At 40.2% G+C, this 12,614-nt stretch overlaps 1 protein-coding gene across 8 annotated transcripts in view; it reads right to left on the reverse strand.

The window, feature by feature from the left end:
* arhgap27.S (Rho GTPase activating protein 27 S homeolog) overlaps positions 1-12,614 on the reverse strand; it is a 64,283-nt gene that overhangs the window by 2,809 nt on the left and 48,860 nt on the right. For all 8 annotated transcript variants that reach the window (XM_041577958.1, XM_041577959.1, XM_041577960.1 and 5 more), the window contains 11 exons: positions 11,705-11,785; positions 10,737-10,835; positions 10,578-10,655; positions 10,149-10,216; positions 8,108-8,195; positions 3,253-3,354; positions 2,770-2,877; positions 939-1,032; positions 657-770; positions 476-574; positions 64-141 (listed from right to left, as the gene is read on the reverse strand). In XM_041577958.1, the coding sequence (XP_041433892.1) occupies positions 64-141; positions 476-574; positions 657-770; positions 939-1,032; positions 2,770-2,877; positions 3,253-3,354; positions 8,108-8,195; positions 10,149-10,216; positions 10,578-10,655; positions 10,737-10,835; positions 11,705-11,785 (1,009 nt within the window). The remainder of the gene's footprint in view (positions 1-63; positions 142-475; positions 575-656; positions 771-938; positions 1,033-2,769; positions 2,878-3,252; positions 3,355-8,107; positions 8,196-10,148; positions 10,217-10,577; positions 10,656-10,736; positions 10,836-11,704; positions 11,786-12,614) is intronic.

Genomic DNA, 12,614 nt, shown 5'->3' on the forward strand with positions numbered 1-12,614 from the left:
ATCAAACCCTTTACCTAAAGGATCATCAGAATTTAAACAGGATTTTCAGAGAACTGCACTGACCTTGATCCACTTTGTGGCGTAGTTTCTGTATAGTGGCCAGATTTCCACTCACTCGATACAAACCATCAATATCAAGTCCTGGTTCCAAAAAAAATAAAATATTTATGAATGTCCTACCTGCAGAATGGTTTTAATAGTCAAGATTGTTTTCATCTATATGGGTCTATAATAACCTTTTAATTACATGATTTCAATTGGATTATTATTTATTTGGGTTAATTTAGGTGCTTTGTTTGGTTTGATTTCCTATTAAGTTTCCAATAAGGATACTGACTGACCATATTAAGCATGCATTGGAATATAAGTTAATTTATAACTAAATTCTCCCAAAATTCTGCCCTCGAGAGCAACAAAAAGTTTAAGCAACTCCATATTTTTCCCTCCTCCAACCATATTCCACAGGGACCTTTACCTCTTCTCTCCACCGCTTGGATGGCCTTTCTTACAAATTCTGGAACATTGTGTTTTTCTCTGTCACAGAGCTGTTGCAAGGGGCATCCAAACACTTGCTCTGAATAAAACAACAAGACCATTATTATTATTATACAAAGAGGGTCCCGTTCCAACCCCCTTATCGCTGGTGAAAGACTTACCTTTGATGTAGCCTTTGTCTCGCAGGGACTGTAACGTCGGCCGCCTCTGTAAAAACTTCTTGAGTTTAGCGCGGACTTTGCGATCGCTGTCAGAGTTGCTGCCTGATCCCATGCCTGCGAATACACGAGGGGTTCAGAGGAAAAGGAAACCGAATCTACGGTTGGGTTTGCATCAATTGCCCCATTTGTGCCCATTATGTTACAATGTATTCATACACACACGGCAGCACCTCCCTTTCTTTAAATATACAGAAAACCAGATATATTTTAACCCTTCCTTACTCGAGTTCTTTTTTTCATCTTTTGTCCCCAACTTTTCAGTAGAGCCAAATTCCTGGAAGGGTTCAAGTTCGTCTTCAGGTGTGTGGTCTGCAAACTAAAGACAGACAGAGTGATTTAAAAGGAAGAACAGTAATTTTGCCTGATAAGTGGTTCCTAAACTGTGGGGTTAGACCCTTTAAGATTACACCAGCTATAGATTTGTGGTAAATGCATTTTTGCTGCACTGGGTACTCCTTGAAATTTAGCAGGGTGACTGTTACCCCAATGTTTCTATATATCTGTAACCTTGTTATGAGCTAAGGGGGCCCAGTCTGAAGGCCAGTTAGGGGGAGATTTGGGGTGAGTGCTTATTTGTACCCTGGGTACCCCTGGAACTATAGCAGGGTGACTGTTACCCCAATGTTTCTATATATCTGTAACCTTGTTATGAGCTAAGGGGGCCCAGTCTGAAGGCCAGTTAGGGGGAGATTTGGGGTGAGTGCTTATTTGTACCCTGGGTACCCCTGGAACTATAGCAGCGTGACACCCCAATGTTTCTATATATCTGTAACCTTGTTGTGAGCTAAGGGGGCCCAGCCTGAAGGCCAGTTAGGGGGAGATTTGGGGTGAGTGCTTATTTGTACCCTGGGTACCCCTGGAACTATAGCAGGGTGACTGTTACCCCAATGTTTCTATATATCTGTAACCTTGTTATGAGCTAAGGGGGGCCCAGTCTGAAGGCCAGTTAGGGGGAGATTTGGGGTGAGTGCTTATTTGTACCCTGGGTACCCCTGGAACTATAGCAGCGTGACACCCCAATGTTTCTATATATCTGTAACCTTGTTGTGAGCTAAGGGGGCCCAGCCTGAAGGCCAGTTAGGGGGAGATTTGGGGTGAGTGCTTATTTGTACCCTGGGTACCCCTGGAACTATAGCAGGGTGACTGTTACCCCAATGTTTCTATATATCTGTAACCTTGTTATGAGCTAAGGGGGGCCCAGTCTGAAGGCCAGTTAGGGGGAGATTTGGGGCGAGTGCTTATTTGTACCCTGGGTACCCCTGGAACTATAGCAGGGTGACTGTTACCCCAATGTTTCTATATATCTGTAACCTTGTTATGAGCTAAGGGGGGCCCAGTCTGAAGGCCAGTTAGGGGGAGATTTGGGGCGAGTGCTTATTTGTGCCCTGGGTACACCTGGAACTATAGCAGGGTGGCTGTTACCCCAATGTTTCTATATATCTGTAACCTTGTTATGAGCTAAGGAGGCCCAACGTGATGGCCAATTAGGGGGAGATTTGGGGTGAGTGCTTATTTGTACCCTGGATACCCCTGGAACTATAGCAGGGTGACTGTTACCCCAATGTTTCTATATATCTGTAACCTTGTTATGAGCTAAGGGGGCCCAGCCTGAAGGCCAGTTAGGGGGAGATTTGGGGTGAGTGCTTATTTGTACCCTGGGTACCCCTGAAACTATAGCAGGGTGACTGTTGCCTCAATGTTGAGCTTTAGGACGAGTGCTTATTTATTGAACATGAGAAGCAGTCACACACCAATAACAGTACTACTAGGTATGGCTTGGTGCACAGTGATGGAGGATTGGGCACAATTAATATGTAAATAGAGGTTCACTGGTACACTAGACTTAATTGCAGGGCGACGAACCCTTGCTAGTTTATTAATGCCTGACAAAGGGGCGCTGCCCCAAAACGTTACACTTCTGAGTTAACAAACTAGCAAGGTTTCACCCTGCAACTAAGTCTTGTGTGCCAGTGAATCTCTCTTTGCCTTTTTATTGACCCACAGCCGGATGACTGTTCAACCAGCTTTAATAAAAAACAGAATATAAGCTTACTAAACGTATATTCCTGGCAATACTGTTCTTTATCGATTCGTGCCAGTCTGCAGTGATCGTCTCTGAATCGTGGTGTATGAGAAACTCAGAGCCGTCTCGAGTCTTCAGCTGAAAAACAAGAGAGTGTTACATTTATTTAATGGGAACAGGACTATGGCAATTCCAGAAAACAAAAGCAAATTACACATAAACTATTTTCACCCAGTGTTTTTCTAGCATCTACTACTACTACATCATCATAGAAGGGTTGTATAGGTAATAACTGCATTAACTACTTTGTTTGCAAAGTAGAAGGAATAATTATATAGTATGGCCACCAGGTGGCAATGTTATTATGGGCAATTGCTTTTGAGATCAAGGACTCATCTATAATAATTAATGAGATCAGAAAATGCCCCATATACCATACATCTGAATATCTTACATGGAGAAACAAACAGAGTTGTGTGCAGAAGAGACATTACCCAACCAGATTGTCCTCACCTCTAGTACGTGCTTCTTGCTTGACTTATCCTTGGTGGCCCACCCAAGAGTGGCCCCTTCTAGTCTGACTGTGTACTCTGGGGTTGATAGCTGGGACTGTCTCTAAAATCAGAAACAGAAATATTCATCATTGGCTGATGGGATGAAATGGGAGCACCTGGTGGAAACCGACGTGGGAAGAAAATCATTGAGGGTAATACCCTACAACCCAGGTTTTATAGCCTTTTATCTGAAGAAAAAACTCTTCCTGCAGAATGGGAAGATGCTGTTTATTAATCACCCTTTAGATTTTCAGGTCTTCACAATTCTTTCATCTTTAATTCTTGAAGACGTTCTCTGCGTTAATGAAGTGGGGATTTACTTTCATATGGTAATCCGGAGGGAGTCTCTATGAGACTGCTAAACACACAGATGTTTTATGTAGCCAGATATATTTTTAAACAACAGGCTGGCAATATACTCATTGACCGAGTATATTATTATTATAAACACAGAGATCTCCAATATACTTTAATTAAATAATGTGTACAGTTTTTATAAGAAACCTGACTGTGTGCAGTGAAATGCTCCCTTCATTTACTGCTGTGGATAGGAATTGTTAGACGGTCCCTAACTGCTGAGCAGGGAAACAATCATACTTATGAACAGCAGGGGGAGCCCACGCCTTACTTCCCAGCCATGCAGAACTCAAGCAGCTTTGTTTGTTTCCCTGTAGAGCAGTCGGCGACTGTGTAGAGATTTGTATTGGATTTTATTTCTGCCTTTACAAACCCTTTACTGTTTCCAACTCCAGTTGCAGGAACTAAGATCATGGAGCCAGATTTAAACAGATAAACTGGGATTCTGTTTGGAGGATTATTTTGCTGCAGCCACTGGTTCTGCAGCGTTACCGTCAGGGGGCTGGGCGGGTGACTTGAGGAGCGGGATTGATGACATGTCGATCAGCAATTGGCTGGTCACCATGTCATTCACGTCAGTGTCCTCTCCGGATTTCCTAATTTGGACCAGGGCAGCCCTTCCAAGAACCAGGCTGTCTGGGTGAAATCCCGTTGGCAACACTATTTCTGGTGAATAAAAGAGAGCTGATACCTGTTAATGCAGCAAACGGGGTGATTCCAAATTTATTCCATGGTGCTGGAGCCACTTAACACATGATCAAACGTTTCAGGACCACTGAGGAAAGGCCATGTGGTCCCGAAACGTTTGATCTTGTGTTCTCCACCACCATGGAATAAATTTGGGATCACCCCGTTTGCTGCATTAACAGGTATCGGCTCTCTTTTATTCATTGGATTCACGACTGGCGTGTGGCTAGGCCTGTGCCAATACCTGTATCCCCTCACTTGACTTTGAACACTATTTCTGGACCACCCCTGCAGATCACTATTCCTATTTGCTTCTCTCTTTCCTTTATGATTGAAAAAAACATTGTACTTTCTGCACCGGCAGTTTTCATTTTTAGGTTTCAAGTTCCCCTTTGTGGCCGAATATTTGCTCACAGCACATATTCATATATTTATATCTGGGAACCTGTTCTTTGTCAATGTGTTCTGTAGGTACTGTCTTGCAACCTTCTAGGGAATTCGTTTAATGATGCTCTAGACCAGGGGTCCCCAACCTTTTTCACTGATGAGCCACATGTAAAAAAAAAAGGTTGGGGAGCAATGCAAACATGCAAAAAGTTCCTTTGGGTGCCAAACATGGGCTGTGATTGGCTATATAGTAACCCCTATGTGGACTGGTAGACTACAGGAGACTCTGTTTAGCAGTACACCTGGTTTTTATACAACCAAAACCTGCCTTCAAGCCTGGAATTCAAAAATAAGCTCCTGCTTTAAGGCCACTGAGAGCAACATCCAAGGGGTTGGAGAGTAACATGTTGTACTAGAGCCACTGGTTGGGGATCGCTGCTCTAGATATTATGTCCATCGGTTTCCTCCAGTTACAGAAGGGACGTCAGGCTTTATAGTCAACTAGTAGTAAAACAAAAATCAATTATGGGGTGACTGCTGTCTATACAGCGAGTACTGTGCACTGGTCCAATTAAACCAAAGTAAATATCAAAGACATGCACAGTTTCTCGCTTAAAAACATTTATTGGTGCATATATACCACAAAAATTGACATATCAATGTTCAAATCACACACACCACAAAGCAGTGTCTCCCCCCCAGTCTGCCTACCTGTTGTTAGCCACACCCTCCTGACGCGTTTCGCGCTATTGGGCGCTTCATCAGAGGAGGTGTGGCTAGTGCTGGTCATATCCCTTAAGTACCCGCTGGATTACTTAATGCAGGTTCTAGGGTTGGATACATGCACAATGATTACCAGCAGAATTAATTTCAACAGGTTCGGGGGTGACATATGTGTTACATACAAATCCAAAAAGTCTATTCAATTTGCCACTGTGTACCCATTAACCCCAGTTTTCTACTTATATTATATTTCATTTCGATCCACATTGTAACATTATCTTTATCCAAATCACTTGCCAGTTCACTAATATCGGAGACATGACCATATAATTACAGTGACTAAGTGAATAAAGTGCAATTGTGCAAAAATTAATTAATAATAAATCACTAATACAATAAAAACATTTTTTATATATAAAAATTCATTCACTTTAATCCCATACTGATGTAAGAAACGGTTTTAATTCAAAATGACTATTCATTCCCTCAGGTATAATTGTCCCTAACTTAAAAATCCAGTTAGATTCTAATCTTAGTAATTTTGTAGTTAAATTGCCCCCACTATTTTCATATATTTTATCAATACCAAACATACTTATTTTCTGGGGTATGCCATCATGGGCCATTATAAAATGTTTCAGAATGGGATTGTCAACATCTTTATTATCAATACCTCTTAGATGTTCTCCCAGTCTGACCCGTAACTGTCTGATTGTACGACCAATGTATAAAGCACCACATTCACACTGCACTGCATATACTACATATCTAGTACCACAAGTGATCATTTTGCCTATTTTTAACTCCTGGCTTTTATTTTTAACACTGAATTCTATTACTTTTTTACTTTTATTATTTTTACAGACCACACATTTTTTACATGGAAAAAAACCTTTCAAATCAAGCCACGTCCTTTTCTCTACTTTTTTATTATTTAGTCGGTTGGGAGCTACTTGATTTGCTAAGGACTTGGCTTTCCTACTGATTACCATTGGGGTTAAATTTAATGCTTTTATAGTAGGGTCAGTGTTTAAAATATTCCAATTTTTAACTATACTTTTTTTAACAGCTTTGTATTGTAGTCCGTACTCTAAAATGCATCTTACTCCTTTTTCTTGCTTATTCATTATTTTCATACTGTCCTTAGTCTTTTTTGAAATTTTCGATTTCTCTAATTTTTCCATTGCTTCTGATATGTCTCTTTTGCTATATCCCCTACTTTTTAACCTATTGCATTCTTCCTTAGCCTGTTGAGCAAAGATTTCCTTGTCTGTACAGTTCCGATAAATTCTCACCAATTGAGCATAAGGAATAGATTTAACTGTATGTAAAGGATGATAGGAATCTTTTCTCAAAATAGTGTTTCCTGCTATCTTTTTTCTATATAGTTTAGACATTATTGTATTATTTTCTACATAGAAAGTCAGATCAAGGAAATCGATCTGATTGGCATGATGTTGCATAGTAAATTTAATATCATATGGATTGTCATTCACATAATTTAGAAAGCCCTTTAAGTCATCTTCCGGGCCACTCCATACCATGATGACATCGTCTATATAGCGATGCCACCCTACTATGTCATCATCGTATGGGTTGTCAGCCCCAAAGATGTACTCATCCTCCCACATTGCCATAAACAGGCCGGCGTATGAGGGCGCAAATTTCGTTCCCATCGCCGTGCCTGTTATTTGGCGAAAAAGCTGACCATTAAAGGACATAGTGTTATGAGACAGAATAAATTCAATGGCTTCCAGCAAGAAATTGATTTGGACATCTGATTGTAAATATTGTTTTAAAAATTTATTAATAGCTCTCAGTCCGTCTACATGGTGTATCCTGGAATATAAAGATTGAACGTCAAGAGTTACCCACACATATTGTTTTCTCCATACAATGGTATGAATTTTGTTCATGGCATCTTGGCTATCTCTTAAATATGCTGGCATTTTAACCACTATTTCCTTCAGGAAATAGTCAACATATTCACTCAGACATTCACTCAAACTTCCGATTCCGGAGACTATCGGTCTCCCGGGTGGTTTGAGTGCATCTTTGTGCACTTTTGGTAATGCGTATATATGTGCCATAACAGGATATTCACGCCATATAAAATTATACTCTGTCTCATCGAGCACCCCGCAATCTTTAGCATACAATAACATTTCTTTCATTTCCTTTTTATGTTTCTCCAGAGGATTATTCTTTAAACATTCATAGGTACTGCCATCTTTTAAAATCTCTTCAACCATGTTAATATAATAATTTTTATCCAAGATAACCACTTTACCTCCCTTATCAGCTTTTTTTATACATATTTGATCATTTTTTTGTAAATTCAATATTGCTCTTTTTTGTTTATAAGTCATGTTCCCTTTATACCTATAATTCAATGAACTGTGAGAGAAAATCTTAGCTAGATCTTGTTCAACTGCTTTTCTATACATTAAGGTAGGCAGACTGGGGGGGAGACACTGCTTTGTGGTGTGTGTGATTTGAACATTGATATGTCAATTTTTGTGGTATATATGCACCAATAAATGTTTTTAAGCGAGAAACTGTGCATGTCTTTGATATTTATAGTCAACTACCCTTCTACAGGGCTATTATATAAAATTATTATTTTATATATTAAGTATATATACAGATGAATAACTCACCGCACTGTTGGATGATAGATTTTTGCCATCCTTGAAAAATGTCAGGATCCCCCCTTCTAGGACAGTCCAAGAGGAGCTCCAGCTTTTACTGTGAGAAATATAAATATGAAAGACTAAATTGAGAATGGCAGCTGGCAAATTATACGTGTACTCTAATAGTGTTTTACTTACAAATGATGGAGCTGCTATACATTTTCCTTAAACGGAATGTCAACCCAAAAACAGTTTTGTTTTGCTTAATAAAAAAAATATATAATTGTTAAGCAGCTTTCTAGTTTTGGCTGGCGATCCCTGTTAAGAAAGTGCAATAGAAGTGCAACATTTTATTGTGTGCCCAGAACATTCCTTCTCTGTGTATTTGTATTTAGACATATGGGAAGGAGGTGCCATATTGTTTCCCTTAGACAGTACAGTATGAGGGTATAGCTTATTGTGTGCCCAGAACATTCCTTCTCTGTATATTTGTATTTATACATATGGGAGGAGGAGGTGCCATATTGATTCCCTTAGACAGTACAGTATGAGGGTATAGCTTATTGTGTGCCCAGAACATTCCTTCTCTGTATATTTGTATTTATACATATGGGAGGAGGAGGTGCCATATTGATTCCCTTAGACAGTACAGTATGAGGGTATAGCTTATTGTGTGCCCAGAACATTCCTTCTCTGTATATTTGTATTTATACATATGGGAAGGAGGTGCCATATTGTTTCCCTTAGACAGTACAGTATGAGGGTATAGCTTATTGTGTGCCCAGAACATTCCTTCTCTGTATATTTGTATTTATACATATGGGAAGGAGGTGCCATATTGTTTCCCTTAGACAGTGCAGTATGAGGGTATAGCTTATTGTGTGCCCAGAACATTCCTTCTCTGTATATTTGTATTTATACATATGGGAAGGAGGTGCCATATTGTTTCCCTTAGACAGTACAGTATGAGGGTATAGCTTATTGTGTGCCCAGAACATTCCTTCTCTGTATATTTGTATTTATACATATGGGAAGGAGGTGCCATATTGTTTCCCTTAGACAGTACAGTATGAGGGTATAGCTTATTGTGTGCCCAGAACATTCCTTCTCTGTATATTTGTATTTATACATATGGGAAGGAGGTGCCATATTGTTTCCCTTAGACAGTACAGTATGAGGGTATAGCTTATTGTGTGCCCAGAACATTCCTTCTCTGTATATTTGTATTTATACATATGGGATGGAGGTGCCATATTGTTTCCCTTAGACAGTACAGTATGAGGGTATAGCTTATTGTGTGCCCAGAACATTCCTTCTCTGTATATTTGTATTTATACATATGGGTGGGAGCTGCCTATTGCCACAGTATGAATGCTATATAAAAACATTCAAATTTCATATCTTTTCTGTTCTAAACTCTTTCATTCTGGGTGACCTGTGCAAAGAGCATTTATTTGTATCAAAAGGAAAGCAGTATTGAGGAAGCGAGCCCAAATGAGAAGGAACCAGCCATCACAAGTCTGAGTGCAGCAAGTTGCTGAGGTTGGGGGAACTGAATATGTGGTTGCTGCTCTACAAATAAGTCTATACCTTATTTGTAGAGCAGGATTTAGAAAATAGGTTGGGGTCTGGCAATGCTAAAAGTGCCCCATCTGGGAGGGGCAACAGACACAAAGTAGGGGGTGCCTGAACCGTAAACCTTCAACTGTTCCTGCACTATAGGGCATCCCTCTGGGATTTACAGTTCAGCAATATTGCAGGAGGGCAGGCACTGGAAATCCTCAATAAACAGAGAAGATATAGTGAATAAAGTACCCCCTGTTGTATATTATAAGGATATTATAAGTCACCGAGGAGTTGGCCAAGTGCTTTTATACAGGTCATGGAACTTGAGGTTACTTCTAATATCCTCATATTTTCCAACAAGGGGTAATTTATCAATTATAAAACACAAGTTTCAGCGAGTCATGTGACAAAAATGACATCACTAAGCTCCGTTTATAACTGATGACATCACTAAGAGCCATTTATAAGGATAAAATTTACAGAATATTTATGTTCTACCTACCGAAGCTTTTTCCCACTGTCAGATATTTTGGCCTTGTGAAGGACTCCAGCTTTTTCCAGGCTTTTGGTCTGCAAGACAACAAAAATGAATTCCTTGAAAAGGGGAGGCGTTTAGCAGATTGGGGGAGTTATTCTGGGAGGATCTTGGGTGTGGCCAAAATTCATCATGGAAGGTTTGGTAAACCCAGCATTCTCAACAGATCCTTGAATTTAAAGGGGAAGTAAACTTGTAAATTTACTCTTTATCATTCAGTGTTGCGTTAAGAATTGCGTTAAGTGGTTGCTGGACCGCAGTTCCCATCATGCTTTAATTCTTGATGGTTGCCATGGAAGAATTATGTTCCCTTTAATATATCTTTATGGTAAGGGCACAGGGAACCCCCATAGCTGGCTACAATGTTATACCAACAAGATTGCATTGGTTTATAACCTGGTGATGATGATGATGATTCCCAACGATGTCCAGGTTATCTTCAGAACCAGCCCTTCTGAGCTGCTGGCCAAAATCCTTAAATAACACAATTAAGATGAGTTATTTATTAATTCTCCATGAGACACATATTGGTTTCTGCCTGTGAGAGCTACTTACCTCTGTATCTTTCCGTGGAGAGAATGCTGGGTAATTAAGCTGCAATTTTGTAAAGACATTGTTGTCATCGTTGGGTGTATGAAGCCTCGGTGTGCCAACCTATGGATAGGCAGAAACATGATACGCATTAGGGAAACACAATGTAGCTCCTGGTCACTAGGGTTTGGTTTGTTTCTAGTTTTTAAGATATTAGCAGTTTTTCCACGTCTAATATTATACATTGGAAACAACAGTGCCACCTGCTGGTCATCTCAGTTACAGTCAGCTGAAAATTAACTAGAGAAAAGGAAATGTGATACCACACTGTTTAGAAAGCAAAGTGACTTCATTTCTGGGTGTTCTGCCTTCACTGATTCAGTTAAATCATGAGCCACATTCATCATGAGTTGGGGGTAAAGTCTGTTAAATCTAACAATCACAATATCCCTTATTGCTCACAATACGCCCCCTTTGGTTTAACCCTTGCCACCCCCACTGGAAGGGGGGCAGCTCGGCTGGGGGGGGGGAATATGTAGGGTAGGGTTTTTTTTTTATTAAGGTTTTGTTTCTCCTTTAAGTTAGCAACCGGTACTGATAGTACAGGTATGAGATTCCTTATCTGGAAACCCGATTTCCAAAAAGCTCTGAATTACGGAAAGGCCATCTCCCATAGACTCCATTTTATCCAAATAATCCAAATTTTTTAAAAATGATTTCCTTTTTCTTTGTAATAAAACAGTCCCTTGTACTTGATCCCAACGAAGATATAATTAATCCTTATTGGAAGCAAAACCAGCCTATTGGGTTTATTTAATGTTTACATGATTTTCTAGTAGACTTAAGGCATGAAGATCCAAATTACGGAAAGATCCGTTAGCCAGAAAACCCCAGGTCCGGCGCATTCTGGATAACAGGTCCCATACCTGTAGTGATATATTTGATATATTACCCACTGATATAATACCAAGCAACTGCTCAGAATCACTTACTCGTGGCAAACTCCACTGCGAGAAGGAACCATCTGGAGTGTAGAAATAGGTTTTTCCTGACTGGTCCTCTGACTGTACCCACTGAAACCAGAACAGAAGTGAATATTCAATTGACTGCACAAGAATCATATTAATACGCACTGTCATCTAGGCAGGGTATTTTAACACACTATATATACCTCTTTGAATAAGTTAAAGGAGATTAAAACTCATTCTTGAGCACCTTCTTGTTCTTCAAAGTTGGTAGAGGAAGAAGTGTGGAAGCAAAAGACAGAACTCTGTCTGTTAATTGGCTCATGTGACCTAACATGTATGGTTTGTTTGGTATGTTTGTGTGCACTGTGAATCCTAGGATCCCAGGGGGGGAGGCCCTTATTCTTTATGGCAATTTTCTATTTATGATCACATACTACTAAAAAAGTATATTATTATGAAAATGGTTTATTTACACAAAGAAGGGTTTTACATATAAGCTGTTTTATGCAATATATTTTTTATAGAGACCTACATTGTTCAGGGTATAGTTTTCATTTAAAATACTGTGAGCGCTGGGCAATTTCTGCTTGGCAAAAATCAATTTTCAGACCACAAGGGTGGCAGTAGGCAAGACGCAGAAACAGGGCAAGATGATGGCATGAAGATAAAAATGACAACAGTAGGGCAAGATAGAGATAGAAGGACAAGACGGTGACAGTCAAGGTCAGTTGGAAGGCTGGGGCCCACCAGGGTCGCTAATTCAGGGCCCAAACACACCCCTCGGGACCCGCACAGTTGTGAAGACACTGCGACCTCAGGTCCCCCCATAGCAACCAACTGGTCTACCCTTTATTCTGCTCGCGGCCATGACCGGGGGCTGGGAGGGAGGTTGTCCCAACAGCGGGTCTGGGCCTGCAGGGCCCACCAGGTTTTT

Source organism: Xenopus laevis, chromosome 9_10S (assembly GCF_017654675.1).
Source record: "Xenopus laevis strain J_2021 chromosome 9_10S, Xenopus_laevis_v10.1, whole genome shotgun sequence".
Lineage (NCBI taxonomy): Eukaryota > Metazoa > Chordata > Amphibia > Anura > Pipidae > Xenopus > Xenopus laevis.